The sequence below is a fragment of the Zerene cesonia genome, chromosome 28 (assembly GCF_012273895.1).
Source record: "Zerene cesonia ecotype Mississippi chromosome 28, Zerene_cesonia_1.1, whole genome shotgun sequence".
NCBI lineage: Eukaryota > Metazoa > Arthropoda > Insecta > Lepidoptera > Pieridae > Zerene > Zerene cesonia.
In genome coordinates, this window is record NC_052129.1 from 2,194,378 (window position 1) to 2,212,338 (window position 17,961).

The following is a 17,961-nucleotide window of genomic DNA, read 5'->3' on the forward strand; positions in this document are numbered from 1 at the left end:
GAAGTTTATATGTAGGGAATAAGAGGAGGGAGAGGAGAGGGATGCGGTGTAAGTTTATAAGGTAACGGTAAAATTGTGTTGTATTTTGTATATAATATAGATTTGATATGATAATTTTCACTGTAACATTAAACAACAACACGCGTTTAAATAACAACGAAAAATATTAATGTGTATTTCAGGAACCCACAATGCAGGTTGCATTTGTGATGGACGACGTGTGACGTCACCCAGCCGTAAACAACGTGACGTGACATGACGTGGCGTGACGCGACGCGACGTGACGCGTGCCGTCGCCGCACGGCATTCACACGCGACCCGCTTCACACAGTGCGGTAGGCGTTGTCGAGAACGTTCGTGGGTTCGATTCCGGATGGACATGTTTTGTAATCGTTCCAGCTATTGTTATACGTAGTTATATTTGTGTACGCGATGAAATTATTTTTTACAAGTGTTGTTCATATCATGACGTCGCGGTGTGACTGTTATACTGTACACGAAAACGATTAAAGTAACGTTATTTTTAACGTCGAAAACGAATAGCCGTTACGTTATTTTTTAACGTTAATAGCGCAATGTTTCAACGGTATTTTTCACTGTATAATAGTTGTACGGTGATCCCGCTTTGATATAACGTAGCGTATGGCTTGTCGATGTTCTGCGCTTTTTTATCGAAAGTTTTATATTAGGGATGGGACTCGGAGCAGTATTTTATCGATCGAAATGGTATTCGTATTAAGTATTGCACAAATATTATGTATTTAATGGGAGTTTTTGTATTATCGATATTTATTCGTATAATCGACGTGACATCACTTAAGCACATTCCGTTCAGTCGAAAGTAATTAAATAAGTATATGATATTAATGTAATAACATATTAGCGTATATCCACGTGATGGTCTGATATTTTTTGCTTTTTAAATTTTTTTGTTTTTTTGTATATTCATTATTTTAGTCCTTTTGTCTATTATCGTACTTTATAGCTACTGCTAAGCGTTTAATTTATTTGTATTACGCTTTGTTGTTAGCCTGATTCTCGTTTATAGTATAGGATTTTTAATTATTTACAAACAATAGTGTTGCCATGCATGTATGAAAAAGGGGAGTGTCTTGCCCTACGTTAAAGTGTAAATTATGGTTCCTTATAAAATTTTGCCGATAAAATAATTTAAATTATGAAATTATATGGTCTCGCTTGCCCTTATAACATTTACATTAAAAGGTGGGCTATTTTTATTATTGGTGAACGCGTTATTGTATATTTTAAATTCATTAACCTTATGTTTAAAATTGGCAGCTTAATATGTAAATATTTATATAGTCTAATCAAATTGTGCATCACACTTATATTATTTCATTAGGAGGTATTTTATGGCCAAAGAAACAAATTGTTTGACATCTCGTTTTTATTAACGATAAAATATTTTAAAACGGGAATTAATAACACGCTGATGTATGTACCTAGGATTTGAAATTATAAAGATATAATAATCTGTTTGTCACTTTAATGAAAGAAAGTCAGCGTTGTTGTTGTCCATCTAAAAATGTATGTACGTATATAATTTTTTTACCTGTTGTTACGGTTTCTGAGAAGGTGAGCGGATACTCATTAATTAATTAAATTCCGATTTCCTTCACATCAATTACTAGCTATGACTTCGTGAGGAGTTTGTCTGAGTATATTCAATGAAATACATCATATGAAGTTGTAAAATAAATTATGACGATGAAGGAGTGATTATATCATAAGTGTGGCTACTAATTCTCGATTTAAAATTCATTTTGTCATCGATATTATTGAAGCAACGAATGGATGCCACAAATGCTATCAAACACTTAGATATCCGCCAAATAAGATCTATTTCAATAGAACTTAGGTTGCATTTTGAATGCAATTGTATCGTGCTACGTGCAAGCGTCAAAAAAGTATATATATACCAAATTGAGTCTTATTTAAATCGCGTTTAAGTTGCCTTTGCATATTACAATTAATATGCATGCAAAAAAATAAAACGTATGCACCAAATACAAGCAAATCTGAATCTTATCATTATGATGATTAAATTCCATATCGCATACGCGTGGTGTTTTGTTCGTATCTGAAGTTTCTATGAATATTTGGTTTATTTCTACGTTTATGCATTTATAAACATTTTCGGTTTTTGTAAATGGCCTAACATTAAGTATTTTATAGACTGATTATTTTTTGTCTCATTTAGGTTAAATGATTTCAAAGAGATTATGTTAGTGGTGATAAATTAAAATTATATAGCTATCGACACAAAATGGCTTATTTTATTCAGAAAAAAGCAAATTTCTTTAAAATAACCTATGAACTTTAAGTAATATTATATTCTTCATCTTATTGCTTTGCCTATACTTGTAGCGTTCACGTAAGGGAAGGATAAGCAATTTTGTGTTGATTGCAATGTAATTTTCTATTTCAGATATACACGTGTGACGTTGTAGGTCATTCAATTTCCATTTCATTTGGGATTTCTTCGCTTTGAGCTATGTGTGTGTGTGAATATCCACACCTGACAAGTAATATCTCACAGAATACTTTACTTGTACATTTTAGGTCTATATATAAATTTATATAAAATTGAAGAATCGTGATTTGCAACGCCCTACACGTGTTTCTGTGAAACATACAAAATATAATAATTTTATTTTTTTAACGAATTTGCATGTGCAATCGAATTAAGAGTTCTTTCTTTATGTTTTCAAAGTATATTTGTGTAGCTGGATTATGACGCTTTTTTATTTTAATTTTATGTAATATTATAATCTTTAAACAAATATATGTAACTATCAATAAGATATATTTAATATAGATGTCACCATTAAGCTTAGTTAAGTGGTAAACGTGTAAGTTTTTAATAATTATCATAATATATTATCGGTCCTTGTCGCACGTCCGGTTTGTGTACTGTAAAACGCGTGTGCGAGAGGGACGCATATATCATGTCCAATAGGGGAACGATGTGAGGGAATTTTTTATATTTTACTATGAATCGAAAAAGACATAGAGCCTACTATCGTTTCAAGTTTATTTTCTTAAGATTTTCGCTTATCTATGGATCTCGGAAACAATTTCAAATAACCCTTCTCGTGAAAAGCGATTCCTATATAAATATTCGATGTAAATATTGTACATTAATTGATTTTTTTTTGCGTAATTTATTTATTAATTTGTTCGAAAGAGCCATATTTTTGTTACTCGATGCAATATTTTTTTTTTGTAATTTATTTGTATGTGAGCACATGGCTTTAAAAATGTGCCATTCGATGTTTTTTTATGAATCCTAGGTTTTATTTACGGCCAAAATTCTTTGTAGGTTTTCCAATGTTCTATGGTAGAATCGATGTACGCTTGTCCCTTACAACACACTGGCTACTTTTAAATACTTCATTTATTTGGTATTTTTGATATATGTAACTTTGAAAACATTAATCGGAAAATTGTATGAAAGCAACTACTATAGAGTTGAATCATAAAAAATGACATAACAAAGAAAAAATTGTGAACTTTTTATTATATTTCGCTATTTTATGTTGTGAACTTATTATTACACTATCTTAAGATCTTCTACACAGATCTTAAGTTGTCAATAAATTGTGTATTACAACGTTTTTAAATAAGAAAAAAGTTTTAGTGGCCATTTTCATAGCTTCTGGATATATTCTGGTTAGCATATCTGGAAGTTAACACAAACAAAAATGTTCTAAAATAAACCTTAGAAACTGCTAAATAGGCTATCAGAGACATTATCAGCAAGTGGTGGAATGCATATTATTTTCTATTTAACAGTGGTCAGTGTTTGTTAAACCGGGAAATGAATTTTGCTATGTGCGTTTCAATTATTAACTGTGAACACAGTTCAAGAGAATGTGTCATATTTTATAATAAATAACCATCTATGTAATAATACTTGTTTTTCATTTGTCTCTCCTTTATGATTTGTCATTCATATGAAGATATTTTAGAGGTTTATAAAGCTATTACTTCTACAAAACCTGATGCTTAGCGGGTATAAAACAAGAATACACACAAATGTTCGTTACCAATGTTTGTTCCTATATATTTAATCCCATATATTACGAATTAAAAGTTAATAATTAGTTTATGATATCTTTTATTTTGATTGGCTCTATCACTATCATAGTGATTTGTGGAATTAACATAACATTAAAACGAAGTCTTCCATAGGATTACTAAAAAATAAAACCTTTTTAATTGAAATAATTTATTCAAATTCTCCATTTTCACTTCAAATTATGCGTTTAACACACGAATCACAGAACAATACACTATATACAGAGCTATCAATAAATAAACTATTCAGACGCAACATTTCTATAAGAAATCATTCGATCGAAAGCAGGAAAAGAACTACCGTACACTCTACAACTCGCTGAATCTAGAAAAAATCTATTGTTCTACTAAATGCACCACAATTGTAACCCATTACGTCCCGACCCCATTCCGCTACCGTAGCCGACTACCCGGTCGAAGGATTCCGTAGATTCCGCTAAGAGTCGCAGATAGATATCCACAGCCGGAGCTCAGAATTAAGAGGAGATTCCGTCAGAGAAGCACTAAGAGTTCTTTCGCGTTGGTCACACGCACCCGGCGCCCCAGCAGCCGCACCACGGTATGGAGTCCGATTGCGGCACGGCCGACAGCTTGCGCGACTTGTGCGTGCAAGCCGACCCCAAGGAATTCATTGACGAACACATGCTATTCGTCCGCTCGTGCTCCGAGTGTGAGGTGGTCATTTCCTGCGAACGAATAACTTCATTAGACAGTGTACAGTCAACCGTTTAGTTTCTTCTACCAATACGACATCTAATACTAACAGTTTGAAGTGCAGATAGCGTTTGTACTAAGGATCCACCGGCTTACATGGTGATTTTCTATAGAACACACGTCTAAAAACCCTAGCAGGGCAATCACACGCGAATGCTTGCCCCGGGAAACGTGAAGGAGGGGGGAAGGTAGTAACAATAAAAGATTTGTACGTAAAAAGCAGGTATAATAAATAAATACATAGACTACTATTACAATACAATACTATACTCACAGGGAGGGTTAGCGTGTGACTGCCCTGATAGGCCAAGCGGCTTCCTAAAGAATTCCTGAAAAGTTGAGACTTAGTAACCCAAATTTTGAAAATTTCGAAAGTACATGTTAAATTGCAATCCCTGACGGGACAATTGGATTATTCTAAGATAGACAATCGAACACTCACACATAGATCATTATTGACACTACGATCCCAACTCTTTTCTACAAGTTTCACAATTTCAGGAATTCCCAGATATTTGCCGTTCAACCTACAAGGCGAGTCTCTACGTAGTCCAATATATACCTGATAGCTGTCCCGCTTGTACCGCGGACACGAGCTCGATGACGACATGGTGTTCCTGGGTCGATGTCTTGTGCAATGCTTGTGCTTCTGATCGTGCTCCTCTATCAGTCTCTCGTTGTCACTCTCCACATGTACTGGGACACCATTTTTCGTCCCGTTCTTTACCTCCTTTTTCTTCTCTCGTCTCTTTCTCTCCCTTTTCTTAAATGTTAACGAGAACCGCTTCCGTTTTTTTGCTTTCGGTGATTCGGGTCGCGGCTGTACAGTCGATTTTTCTCTCTCTGAACGACTCGTGTCATCGTCCGGTGGTTGTGCTTGTGATTCTGAATCAGTTTTCTGAGTCACTTCAGTGCGTGAAGAGGATTCCGCCTCGGTCGTTTTGTATGCGACCTCTTTTTCTAAATTAGCTAATTCCATTCTACGTAATCTCTTTGGAAGTTTGTTAACTGTTGCATAAATCGGTTCTTCGTTTTCCCCAACAGGTGCTGACCGCGATCGAAAGAAGAAGTCGAACTTTTTTGGCTTAACTGGAATCCGTCTCTCGACAAAGACGACCGTGCTAGCCACTTCAGTAGTAGTTGTTTGTATCTCATCACTAGATTTCGGACTGGGAGTGCTCGGTAATGGTGTAGTTCTTGGGTAGTCGTATGTTAACTCGATATTCTTCTCTGTGACATAACATTTCGGTTGTTCCTGACAGGGCTCCTGTTTGCCACTTTCCTCTCGATTTTGGCAGCAGCAATGGTTTTGTAGTATCTTTTGCGTGTTGCACATGAAGACTGAATTCTGTTGGATGTATGTTGTGTGTATGGTGGTTTGGGAATGTGTAACGTCTCCTGCTAATTCTTGTAAGTTATCAGCAGTAGGAAAACGCGGTGCTTGATAAGGAGCCATTACGAAACCAGGCGGTGGAGGTGCCGCAATATGGCAGGGGTGTGACGTCACCGATTGGAAGAAGGTCGGCATATTTGGTGCGTCATGCACTAAAACGTCAACAGTTCGCTCGTTTTCATTGTCTTCTGTGTTTGGTTGTGTTTGCGCACTGTTTTGGGACTGCGTCGGTTGTTTTGTCACTGGTTCCTTGTCATCTTTTTGGCTCGTTCTCTCCTCTATGCTCGATTGTCTCTTATCTTTATCGTCGGACTTGCGTTTCGTTTCTTTCTGGCATTCATCACATATACAGGGAGTTGCGCTGCCGCTCTGAAACGGTGAACAAAATATATCAATGCGTGAAGGCATAAAGATGAATATTGTTGCAAGAAGCTGTTTACAATTTAGTGCACATAAACAGTAGGGTTATTACGGGTTTCGTTTGCGGTATGCGGTATTTAAAACAAGACGTTTGTTTCGAATAGTCACGTGTACTATATGCATACCTACCATACATTCATAGAGGTCGGTGCTAGTTTAAAGTACCAATATTAGAAAATACGGAATTAGATGGTCATAAAATTCATGCAGTGCTGTTAGATTTAAAGAGCGGTTGGTGCTTTGTGATCATTGATAACACCAGACAGTATCAAATTTTATTTGATTTTATTTTGTTTCACATATACATAATCTTTGGAATATTGGAAACTTTTTGAAAATGGAAAAATTGTTCCTTTCTTATTCTATACGTATTAAAATAGTTTCACATAAACCCATAAACATATTTGAAAGAACCGTCGCTTAAACCCGTTAGTTTGAAAGCTTGAACTTCATATTTAGCGATTTTCGTCCAGCTGTTCTATGGCTTTCAGAAATAAAAGGTGAACTCACCTCGTGCTTGTCACGTCGGCAGTATATTATGATTTTGAGGACAAGGCATGCGTCACATTTCCGAAAGTAATCAGTGTGAATATTAAACAGACACAAATTGGGTTCTGTTAATTCGTTAAACATGTTGGTATTTAAAATGTGTTTTTTCTTTTCGTATAAAATATATTATTAAAAATATGTATATGATGAGAGCCAACGGTTGTTCAGTAGTATATATTTCATAGAAACAATTTAACATGAATTAAAATCACAAGTAGGACTATCCACCTAAAATGTGCATTATAAATAATTACAATCCATTCACATTACAATGTACTAAATTCAATCAATCTATATCAAATACTTAATACAGTAATACTAAAAATGTTAAAAATAAAAATAATATATTATATATCTAAAACACGTACAATATTTAATATTTAATTAAACACACACTATCTACATCACATCGTACTTCATGCAAAAAACAATAGAAATGAAGAAACAACCCACCATAATTTCCTAACAAACATTGGAACCGTCCGTCCGTCACATAGAACCGACACCACACAACTGAGTTTATTTATAAATCCATCATTAGGTACAATATTCTTATAACTCATGCCCGACCTTGACTCATTTCTTAGCTCGAATCTTTTGACTGTGCTCTTATCAAATTAAAGTTCAATTTCAAATCGCCAAACATTGCGTACGAGGCAATTAGCAGAAATCATGAAAATACTCGTAGTGGTTACAAATAGACGAATGAATCAAATCTTTGTTTCGAATTTCGCGGTCAAACTGAATTAGGGTTGCCAACAGTAATATGCTATTTTCCTATATTGTAATTTTGAACGTTATTAAAGTACCTATGCAAAATATTATTATAGTATAAAATATTGTTTTCTGCATTAAAATACTAAACTCTATAATTGATAGTGGACTTAGATGCTCAAAAACAATTTTTTATTTAGTCAGAGGGCCCCAATGCAGCGAAGACACATACAAAAACTATTTACTAATATGAAATGAGTTGTAAGTTAAAAAGTTCTGTTTTATATTATTCTCAGACCTAAACAATTTACGTCATTTGTGATGAAAATGTTGGCAACCCTGAACTGAAGCAACACGATTCTAATCAGGGACGGTCAACTGTAAACGATCAAACTCAGTGCTTCTAATGTAAAAACTGCGAAAATTCTCATATTTAATTAATGCCTAAACGGCTGACAGGATATTGATGGTTAATGGTAGATACCCTTAAGAAAGAGGAGTTAAAAAAATGGAAATGTGGAAGTATAGTCGGCGAAAGCTAGTTTTATAAAAATAACTAGTTCTTTATTCATAAAATGTATTATGTAGTATGAAAACGTACAGCACTTCTTTTTTGAATGAAATACCTAATACAAATCCCCTTATTCTGATTATTTTCTTATTATTAAAGCGAAAGTTTGAAGAGAAGTCAATTTATCGAAGTTTAATACGCTTCCACGTAATCATAGTTGATTTGTATAGAACTTCGTAGAGAGAGGCACAAAGGATAATTTTTACCAGGTACCCCGCGAGTGATGCTGCGGATTCCAGCTAGTATAAAATATCTATGCTTTTGACAAACAAGCAAAATATTTGCACATGAAAGTAGAATGTACATCAATAAAAAAATAAGACAAATAAAAAACCCATTGCAATAAGAGGTTAAGTACCAACATAAAATGTAGCTATAACCACAATATAAAGAGAAGTCTACAACTACATCAATTTCAATATATATAACACCTATGTTTATATTACAAAACACGTAATGAAATGTATTTTTTCTTTTCTCGGGGTCCTATTGAACGTTGCTTTTAAAAATAGATTTTACGACTTCTTAATTAACTTCGGTGGTTTTTAAACGACGGGAACATGTAATATATAAAATTCTCGTGTCACAGTTTTCGTTGCCATACTCATCCGAAACGGCTTGACCGAATTTGATGAAATTTTTTGTGCTTATCGGGTAGGTCTGAGAATCAGACAACATCTATTTTTTATAACCCTAAATGATAAGAATAAGGCAGAACGGCGTTTGCCGGGTCAGCTAGTATGTTTTATAGATATCTCATATTTACTTCCAAATAATAATTATAAGTATAGTCATAGATAATCATAAAATATTGAAAAGTGAAAGTATCACGAAAAATTCTGAATTTCAAAGAGAGTTGCTGTTTAATAGAAACTGGGTCAAGTTTGTACTTGGGCGGAAATCGACGGACTTTTAATAAAAAATAGTAATGGCAAAAAGGTAGGCACCTCTTTGACATACAGATCTCATAATAATTCACTTTTAATTGGTATAGATATAGATCTAAAATACGTTTATTAACTATCTATTAACGATGGAAATCTTTTCTACGGGTGATTAAAACCATGCTTATAAAATTAAGATATACCTTAGATTTTTTCTTTTTTATTTTCACCGATTTTGACGGCTAAAAGATAAAATAGTAGATATGTTAATATTCTTAATACACCTAGGGAAGTACGTAAATTAACTTTCAAAGAAAAGAAACCGTGTCCTTATATAATCACTTTTATCCGGGATTTTTCTTACCTGCGCAAATATCTGCCAAAAATCGAACACATCTGAAGATTTCTAAATATAACATACAGTTATTTTAAATGCTTTTAGGTTATCTAGGCTATACACGAGTCATTATCCGTCTGTTCTGAGTTCGTTTCAGGCTTTTGGCGTATTTATTATCGAATGAAATGAAAATAAATATTGAATTGAAGTTAAACATGATTGTTTCCAGATGTTCGGCAATTAAAACGTAAAACTAAGAGTATGGATATACGAAAAAATCTTAGGTAGCTAACGTGTTTATGTCTTAACATTTATATAATATTAGAAGGAATTTTTATTTCTTTTACACATTATAATATTAATTAGCAAACAAAGGAGTACGTGGTTAATCTGATAATAACTAAAAAACTATAATCTCGCATAATTTGTTTTGCAAAGCCAGAACCCTTAAAAACTAAAACTTAAAACGTAAACTTTTTAAAATTTGATAATCATTTATAACTAGTCATTTTTTTAAAATCTATCGCCTAGGTATTTGTCGCTTCAGAAGGAATCCTCAAGAACCTGATAGAAGGCATCTAATACTGTCGAAATACATAGGTTCTTTCTGCATTACATACCTTACAAGCATATGTATAAAGTATAATTCAAAGTCTATTATATAAATTAAGCTTGAACCTTTTGTTTACCTTATTTTCTTGCTCCCCTTCCTCCGGCACGACGGTGAGGTCATGAAAGGCGACAGCACGCGCAGATCCGTCCACGCTCGTGCATTCTGGGCACGCGCTGCACATCGACGCGCTGTCCTGCCAAACGATATAGTGCTTTATTTATTGGATATATGAGTCAAAATTGAAATGGTTTTGGGGCTACACAGCTTGGAGCAACAGCTTGCACCAGTATGGAGACAGGAACATAAGTCACTACATGTGGAGCTTAAAAAAAGATCAGAATAAGATCAATCTTACCCCAAAAGATTCATATAGAAATATTCCTTTATAGTGTCCCTGTCAGTATGTATGCTTAGATCTGTAAAATCACGCAACACATTTTGATGGGATTTTTTAAATAGTGATTCAAGAAGAAGGTTTATATATCTATATATATACTACTATTAGTATCCATTAAACTTCTCCGAATTTAACGCGTATGAAGCTGCGGGCAAAATCGAGTTGCTTATAAAATCCAAGCCTATCTGAATGTTAAAACCAGATATATTAGTCACATATTAGTGGCTATTTTGGCTTACGTTTATAAGCAGCATAATAAGCTATCATAAGTCATAACACATCATACACTAAAGGTTACAAATATGGACACTGAATTCAAAAGATGAATTAAAATGATTTCGCGTGTCGAGTTGTGTCGACAGACAGGGTTGCTTGCTGAATATCTTTATATAAAGTTATCGTTTATCAAATACTAGCAAGCCGCCCGACTTCACTCGTGGATCCTAGGTATATAAAGGTGATGGAATTTTTGAAAACGGTCCAGTTAGTCCTAAGATTAGCGATTAGCTTTATAGGTATACTGGTTTGGATGTTCCAATAAAGGTATGTTTATATTGCTGTATCTAAACAGAAAATCAATTTATCAGGAATAATGAGTAAGTTTTAACGTTAGGAAGGTCAAAGGGAGATTTCACATGTTTGCTGAGTAATTTTGCTCTGAATATTAAAGCTTTATTCAACAAACAAGGAAAAGTTCTTAATTTATCGTAAACACGTCGATAAATTATGAATGATGGAACGTATTTAGTCGTTTCAAATTATGTACTATATTAATTAATAGAATAAATACGAATTTATATTACGTACGTCCGAATGTTCGGGGGATGAGCGGCGCTCGCGCAGCATCCGATCGAGGCGATCATACTCGTAGCGGAGGGCGGATATTTCTCGCTTCAGCTGTTCATTCTCTCTTTTCAGTTTCTTTATATCTGACTGGCCTGAGTTTTAGTGAAAATAAATAAATATTATATATCATGTTATTGTTGATAAAATCCTACTAATATTATAAATGCGAAAGTTTGTAACGATGTGTGTGCGTTTGTTGCTCTTTCACGCAAAAACTGCTTTACCGATTGTAATGAAATTTGGTACGTAGACAGCTGGACAACTGGAATAATATATAGGCATATACTTTTATCCCGATATTCCTAGGGGAAACGGACTTACGCGGGTGAAACCGCGGGGCGTTTTGTTACTCACAAATACACACACATCCTTACAAACTCGCATTTATAATATTAGTACGATGTAAAGTCTCTATTATAGTTCAGTAAGTTTTAAAATAAACATAATTTATTCCTTTGTTTCATGGTTTTTAAGTAAATGAATTACCTCTCTCAATTTCTGCATTGATATTGATGGTACGCAAGCGTAATTCTTCGTTTTCGTATAGCATGCCCCGCGATGACTTGCGGTCCAATCTGAAAGTACATTGTATATTATTAAACAAAAAATAAAAAATCTAATCACTTTACTACATAAACTGCCTCACATGTATCGTCAAACAACTGAGAGTCCGCCTTAAACAAAGATAATTTTATATAAACCTATTTGTTCCGAATTTAGAAGAAACTATAATATCTTCTTGTTGCTATTAAATCTTGATTATTTATAATTATAATAAAATATGAAATGTATTGAGATAGAAAGTAATAATTGAAGACGATATTTAATCGTTTGAGTTTTAAATAAATCCCCACTAATATTATATATGAGTACGTAATTCTGTTTGTCTCATCTTCATGTCTACACCGCTGAACCGATTTAGATAAAATTTAGTATAAAGTTAGTTTGATAGCCAAGACATATGATAGTTTTTGTCCCGGATCTTAAAGGAACAGGAGCTTTGTGCTAATTTCCTTCATAATTTTTTCTTTGACTACGTAGACAAAGCCGCGGGCGGAAAGCTACAAAACATTAATATTATATAGATAAATAAATACAGCAAGATTATATAATGTACAATAATAAAAAATATATAAGTACATAGACTAGACAATAAATACGTAAATACTTAAAACATGCACTAAATAAAGCAATAAAGCGAAATATTATCTATACGAATAAAATACATAAATTCTACGATAGTACATAGTTAAAATAGAGAAACCGAACAGCAAAGAGTTCTAGTTACAGCAAAACAATTCTTCTTGGTTCATTGTCTTTATTTTAGACCTAGTATAGAATTTTATTATCTGTGACCTTTGTTTTATACATATTTTTGTAACCCTTAACAAAAGAACAATGGATCGTCTAGTTGTATTCAGGGAACAAATGAACTAATTCTAACCTTGAGGTTTGAGGCCAAAGTGGCTCGTTTGAGCAAACCCTGCATCACTTCAAACTTCTGAAGTTCTAAATATTAGATCTAATCCTAATCTCGTTTGACAATAGCATTTTAAATTATTCCTATATATTGAATATTTTTACTTTATATAGTTAATAGTTTTATTTGTATGAAAAGTGAAGTCCCGTGTCCCTAGTGGGTTATGGGGCAGATGATGTACATCTGTTTCACTGATCGATTTTCTTTACGGACAATTAGGTGATCAGCTTTCTGTGTCCTGCCAGGCCGAGACATTTTTTTTTTGTGCGTCCCCACCGGGAATTGAACCCAGAACCCCTCGGTTCTACGCTCATGCGTTAACCACTGTACCAAGGAGGCGGACATTTTACAGTACAGGACATCACATAGTTTTATATATATATATATATATATAATATGATATAAAATATGATAATATAATCACAGTTAAGGTAATAAATATAATTCATTAATATGGAAATCGATGCAAACTTTACAAAAAAATCACCGTAAATTTCTATTGCATATGAACGCTTTTAAACCCATTTCGGGCATTTCATTTAAATTTAATAATTACGAAACGACATCGACGATTAGAGGATTGGTAAAGTATAGATAAACGGAGTTATAATAAAACTCCTTATCGAAAAGTAAATTATTTTTGTAAAGTCTAAACGCTACATCATCTTTTTCATAACTCGCTTTCGTATAAAATTTCTCCGCAATACATGGAAAAAGATCCAGTGGCGGTGGTTCACCTTCTGTTCGATCACAATTGTAAATAAATAAATAAATATGTATTCTACTAAAAAGCGGTAAAGAAAATATATACATAATAATACACTATGCTGTTCAGTATTCTACTTTCTATTATATATCTTACTTGCGGTTTGGCTTGACGTTGACATCTTTTCTGCGCGTGCGCAGCATGCTCGCTCCCGTCATTCCCGACATGCTGCTGTTTTCTCGCCATGCGTCGACTAATACCTGTTGAAATGTAGGTCTACATGAAACAATAGTATGGATCTAGCGGTGTATGCGCATCCTGAATCGCAAAGAACTTTCTTTGGTTTCTTTGCTCGATTATAGAACATTAAATTTGAACAATTTATAGGTCACATTTTAAGCATTTTCTGCAATGTATAAATTTTTACATAATATGGTTATACATGTATGTATACTCATGTGACAATATTAGTATATTCGAGTTTTATAAATTGAATGAAACTTAAAACTGCCATGCCTATTAATGGTAAATTAGAAACAGAAAGAGATTCTTTTCTCTTCTTAATAGCGGAAATCCGCAAGGAAACACACAAAATAATGGCGTGTATATAACACCACCAATTTATTGACTTTCATTAGCACCACGACTATATAGACTTGTTTGCTCCCTGAGAGAGATCTCTATGATGATTATAGTCAAAATCAACCACCTTGTTTAGGACTGGATGGGTCCAACCAAGTTCTCTCTCTGGATAGACCGGAATCATAACATGTTTTTCTAACCGTATCTGTATCAGCAGGTGTGTAAACGATTTGCTGATATATTGTAAATAACAATCGGGTCTCTCTTATTAAATCATAGCTTGTTTCAACCAGAGGCTGTAGTATCTGAGGACCTACCTCAGCACCATCTAAATAACTAATAAGAGTACTGAGTTATAAAGTCAATAGTAGGTATATAATATTTTTCAATAGTAGGTAAAAAGGTATATAATATTTAGTCAATAGTAGGTATATAATATTTTTCTAGCCACAACACAAGGACAATCTGTGGCATGTTTGCAATAATCCTTTTAATATGAGATATATTGGGGATTTAAGCAGGGCGGTATTAATTTTATAATCCCGTTTGTAATTAAAGTTTTTTATAGCACATTATCCGTTATTAACATGATCGATTCTTATAAAACTTAAAACATACTTTTCATTTGCATACGTTGATTTCAATACAGATTATTTTTACGTCACAGCGGGGCAACTGAGCTGGTGGTTCGCCTGATGGTAAGCGATCACACAGAGGAACTGCCTCTGCAGATGCGCTGCCCGCTTTTAAGGGGTAAGGGGAAAGGAAAGGATTGACGAGTGAAAATAAAGAATGTTCTGGTACAGGTGAGGAAACGGAATCAGGCACACAAACGTACCGTAAACAGATTAGAACATTCTATGTTTTTTAAATTATACAGTAATAAAAAAAAGTCACTATATACAGTGGCGCTTACCCCGCTGACATATCCATGGAAATTTATTGGATTACTACGTTACACTGGTCACACGTCACAGTATAACTATGACACGAGTTGCGGTAATCACATGCGCTGTGCAATCCCTTCGCGAAATACAAACCCATTACTAGCGGTCTGATAGAATTCTATGTTAGGGCTTACAAGGAGGTTAAAACGAAAGTCATTTTCCTTCATCACGCGACATACTAACGAATTAACAAGGGCTGATAGAATTCTGTATGCTATGAAGATTTTGTAAAATACATTAAATTGTCTAGTCACACATTGAAATGTGAATCTCATTTTCTTTCTTAATTAGAGCAATCAGCAATGGGCGAAAACTTTTGATCAGTATCAAGTTCAAAAGCTTATTTTGTCAATTTATAATTCCATTTAACGGCACGGGCAAAGTCCGCGGGCGGAAAGCTTGTCATAAGATAAAGGGAATATAAATGATGTTTAATAGTTTATAAGAAACATAGCCCCAAAACTCAAAAGTTTTTATAAATTGTCGCGTGACTAGATCAAATTTAAAAGTTTCTGAATTTAGTTCAAAGATTTACGAGTATATTTGTGTATCGCGTGCATTACGTGCAAAATTCTTAGGTTAAGTACATTGTATCATTTCGTTAAAAATAAGGTCTGAGAAAACCTTCTTCTGGTCCTGCCATACTTCAAACCTTTTTGTACAAGTTTACTTTACCGATATTAATTATACAGAAAATTTATATTTTACTATTTTTTCTGCCCTCTGCTTCTTTACTTCCTGCCCGCGACTTCAACCGGAGGTTCAAGAGAAAACATAGACAGTTCCAAGGTTTTACCGTAGGATTTCCGGAATAAAAAATATCCTATGTACTGCCACAGGCCTCAAGCTATTGACATTTGAGCTTTGCCAAATTTCAGACAAATCGGTTGAGCGGTGTAGGTGTGAAGAAAAGACAAATACACATAATTAATTAAGCATTTACACGACTATTAGTGAAGTAGACCCTATTAAATTGTATTAATTAAGTTGCTCTTGCTAAAATGTTCCAATTTTAATAAAATATATAATGTATCTATAAATTTTTTAGACGGTGAAAGAAACATTATTTCTATGAATAAAGTAATACAATCAGTGAAAATGATTTATCCGATAAAATATCCCTTAAATAGACTCTAAATATAAATTATTGTGAACATAAGCTGGGACATAACGTAATAATGATGACTTCAACCACTGAGCTATTGGCGCCTTTGATACGCGAACTACGCTTGAACGATATCAATATATTGTTAAGCATGTGAGCAAAGGGATTACCGAAGTTTCATTTAAAACAAAATTTGAGCTCATCAAACGTAGATCATCTGACGCAGTATTTAATATGTGAAAGAATTATTGAAGATATATAAATATAGAGAGGGCGGTATGACACCAATATTTTTGTACCTTTATCGACCTTTAATGGGTTTTAACTGAATTGAATTGAACAGAATCGTAACAGAGCTTTACTTTTATTGTATATGAGTAAAGATTTACCATATCGCTTGCAGCGTATTGACATATTTATATTAATCGGATTTGAAATTATATATCGTCGGTTTGGTTGTGAGAGAGTTTCGAATGAATGAAAAATAAATAAATAAGAATTTAATAATGAGACAATCATTCATTCAGTAATTTGTAAGACACAAGAAAGTATTGAGTAATGTCGAAATCTTTTGAAAATAGCAAACAAAAAACTACACTTCTAAGCATTACCGAGTCGTACGTAACTCTAAAAGTCTCAAATAACTAAACGTTCGTTCTGTGAAAGCAGGTAATTCTAGAAACTTCTAAACCTCTCACTAGATTGGTCTTTTTCCTAAGGTGAGTGTTTGACCGCAATCCCGTCCTCTGCGGAGTGCCGCTGCGACCTAATTAGTACTCTTAGAGCTCTGTTGTAGATCTGAATTAAGTGTAGAACACGTTGTTTACCTGTGCCCTAGATCTTGTTAGCTCGAGACATCGGTGCCTGGATCCTTGATAAGGCATGGGAACCAAACTTTCAGTACGTGAAATATAATTTGATTTTTAAAGGATTCATGAGAATACGTAATAGTAAATAAATTCAATTCAATCATTACTTTTATATCATACTAAGGCATGTAATGTCATGGAAAGTACGGGGTTTTGAAGTTAATTTTGTAATTACTCAAATAACGATAATGTATCAAAATTTGTTTATATTTATGCGACGTAAAATGTTCTTCAAATTTTATGTATTTTCATCGGCAGTGGTGTAAGAAAAATATTTCTATTTTGTTATGAGTCCTGTCTCTACAAACCCTTAATTAATTTTGGTTAATAATAGAAGAAGAAAAAGAAATCTTTGTCCTTTATCAGCACACTATCTAGTGATAAATCATCAATCATGAAGCTATATAAATCACAATCTTGTAGCTCTTCCATTGTGCTTTGAATTCTATTTAAAGAAACAGCGTCTTTTGCAAAATTGCAGTTACAATGGCTGCTTCTAGGCGTCAAGATGGCGGGCGTGACAAAGAATGCCTAATGAAAATCAGCGTGAGCATTTATGGTAATTCTAACTGAGTTATTAACGAGCGTTAAATTAATAAGTTCGAGTTAGAAACGGGACAATGTGGATTGAAAACTGGCAAAGTAATGTAATGATAGTTAAATGTACTTACGTAATCTAAGCGGATTGCCTAGAGTGACTGTTTTATTAATGTCTAAGCACATTAGACTGTTT

General features: G+C 33.8%; 2 protein-coding genes across 8 annotated transcripts in view; both read right to left on the minus strand.

The window, feature by feature from the left end:
• The window catches only part of LOC119837691 (rho GTPase-activating protein 190-like), a 3,336-nt gene extending 3,079 nt beyond the window's left edge, over window positions 1-257 (minus strand). Inside the window, exon 1 of the mRNA XM_038363422.1 lies at window positions 191-257. Within this exon, the coding sequence (XP_038219350.1) occupies window positions 191-257 (67 nt within the window). The remainder of the gene's footprint in view (window positions 1-190) is intronic.
• Window positions 258-4,235: 3,978 nt separating this feature from the next.
• Window positions 4,236-17,961, minus strand: part of LOC119837532 — a 41,174-nt gene continuing 27,448 nt past the window's right edge. For 4 of the 7 annotated variants that reach the window (XM_038363120.1, XM_038363122.1, XM_038363121.1 and 1 more), the window contains 7 exons: window positions 13,882-13,985; window positions 12,026-12,114; window positions 11,501-11,631; window positions 10,373-10,489; window positions 9,550-9,588; window positions 5,378-6,577; window positions 4,236-4,787 (listed from right to left, as the gene is read on the minus strand). In XM_038363120.1, coding sequence (XP_038219048.1) covers window positions 4,626-4,787; window positions 5,378-6,577; window positions 9,550-9,588; window positions 10,373-10,489; window positions 11,501-11,631; window positions 12,026-12,114; window positions 13,882-13,952 — 1,809 coding nt within the window. In that variant the 5' untranslated portion in view covers window positions 13,953-13,985 and the 3' untranslated portion in view covers window positions 4,236-4,625. Of the gene's footprint in view, window positions 4,788-5,377; window positions 6,578-9,549; window positions 9,589-10,372; window positions 10,490-11,500; window positions 11,632-12,025; window positions 12,115-13,881; window positions 13,986-17,961 lie in introns of those variants that run through there. The other 3 variants (XM_038363123.1, XM_038363124.1, XM_038363125.1) reach the window with 3 other exon arrangements.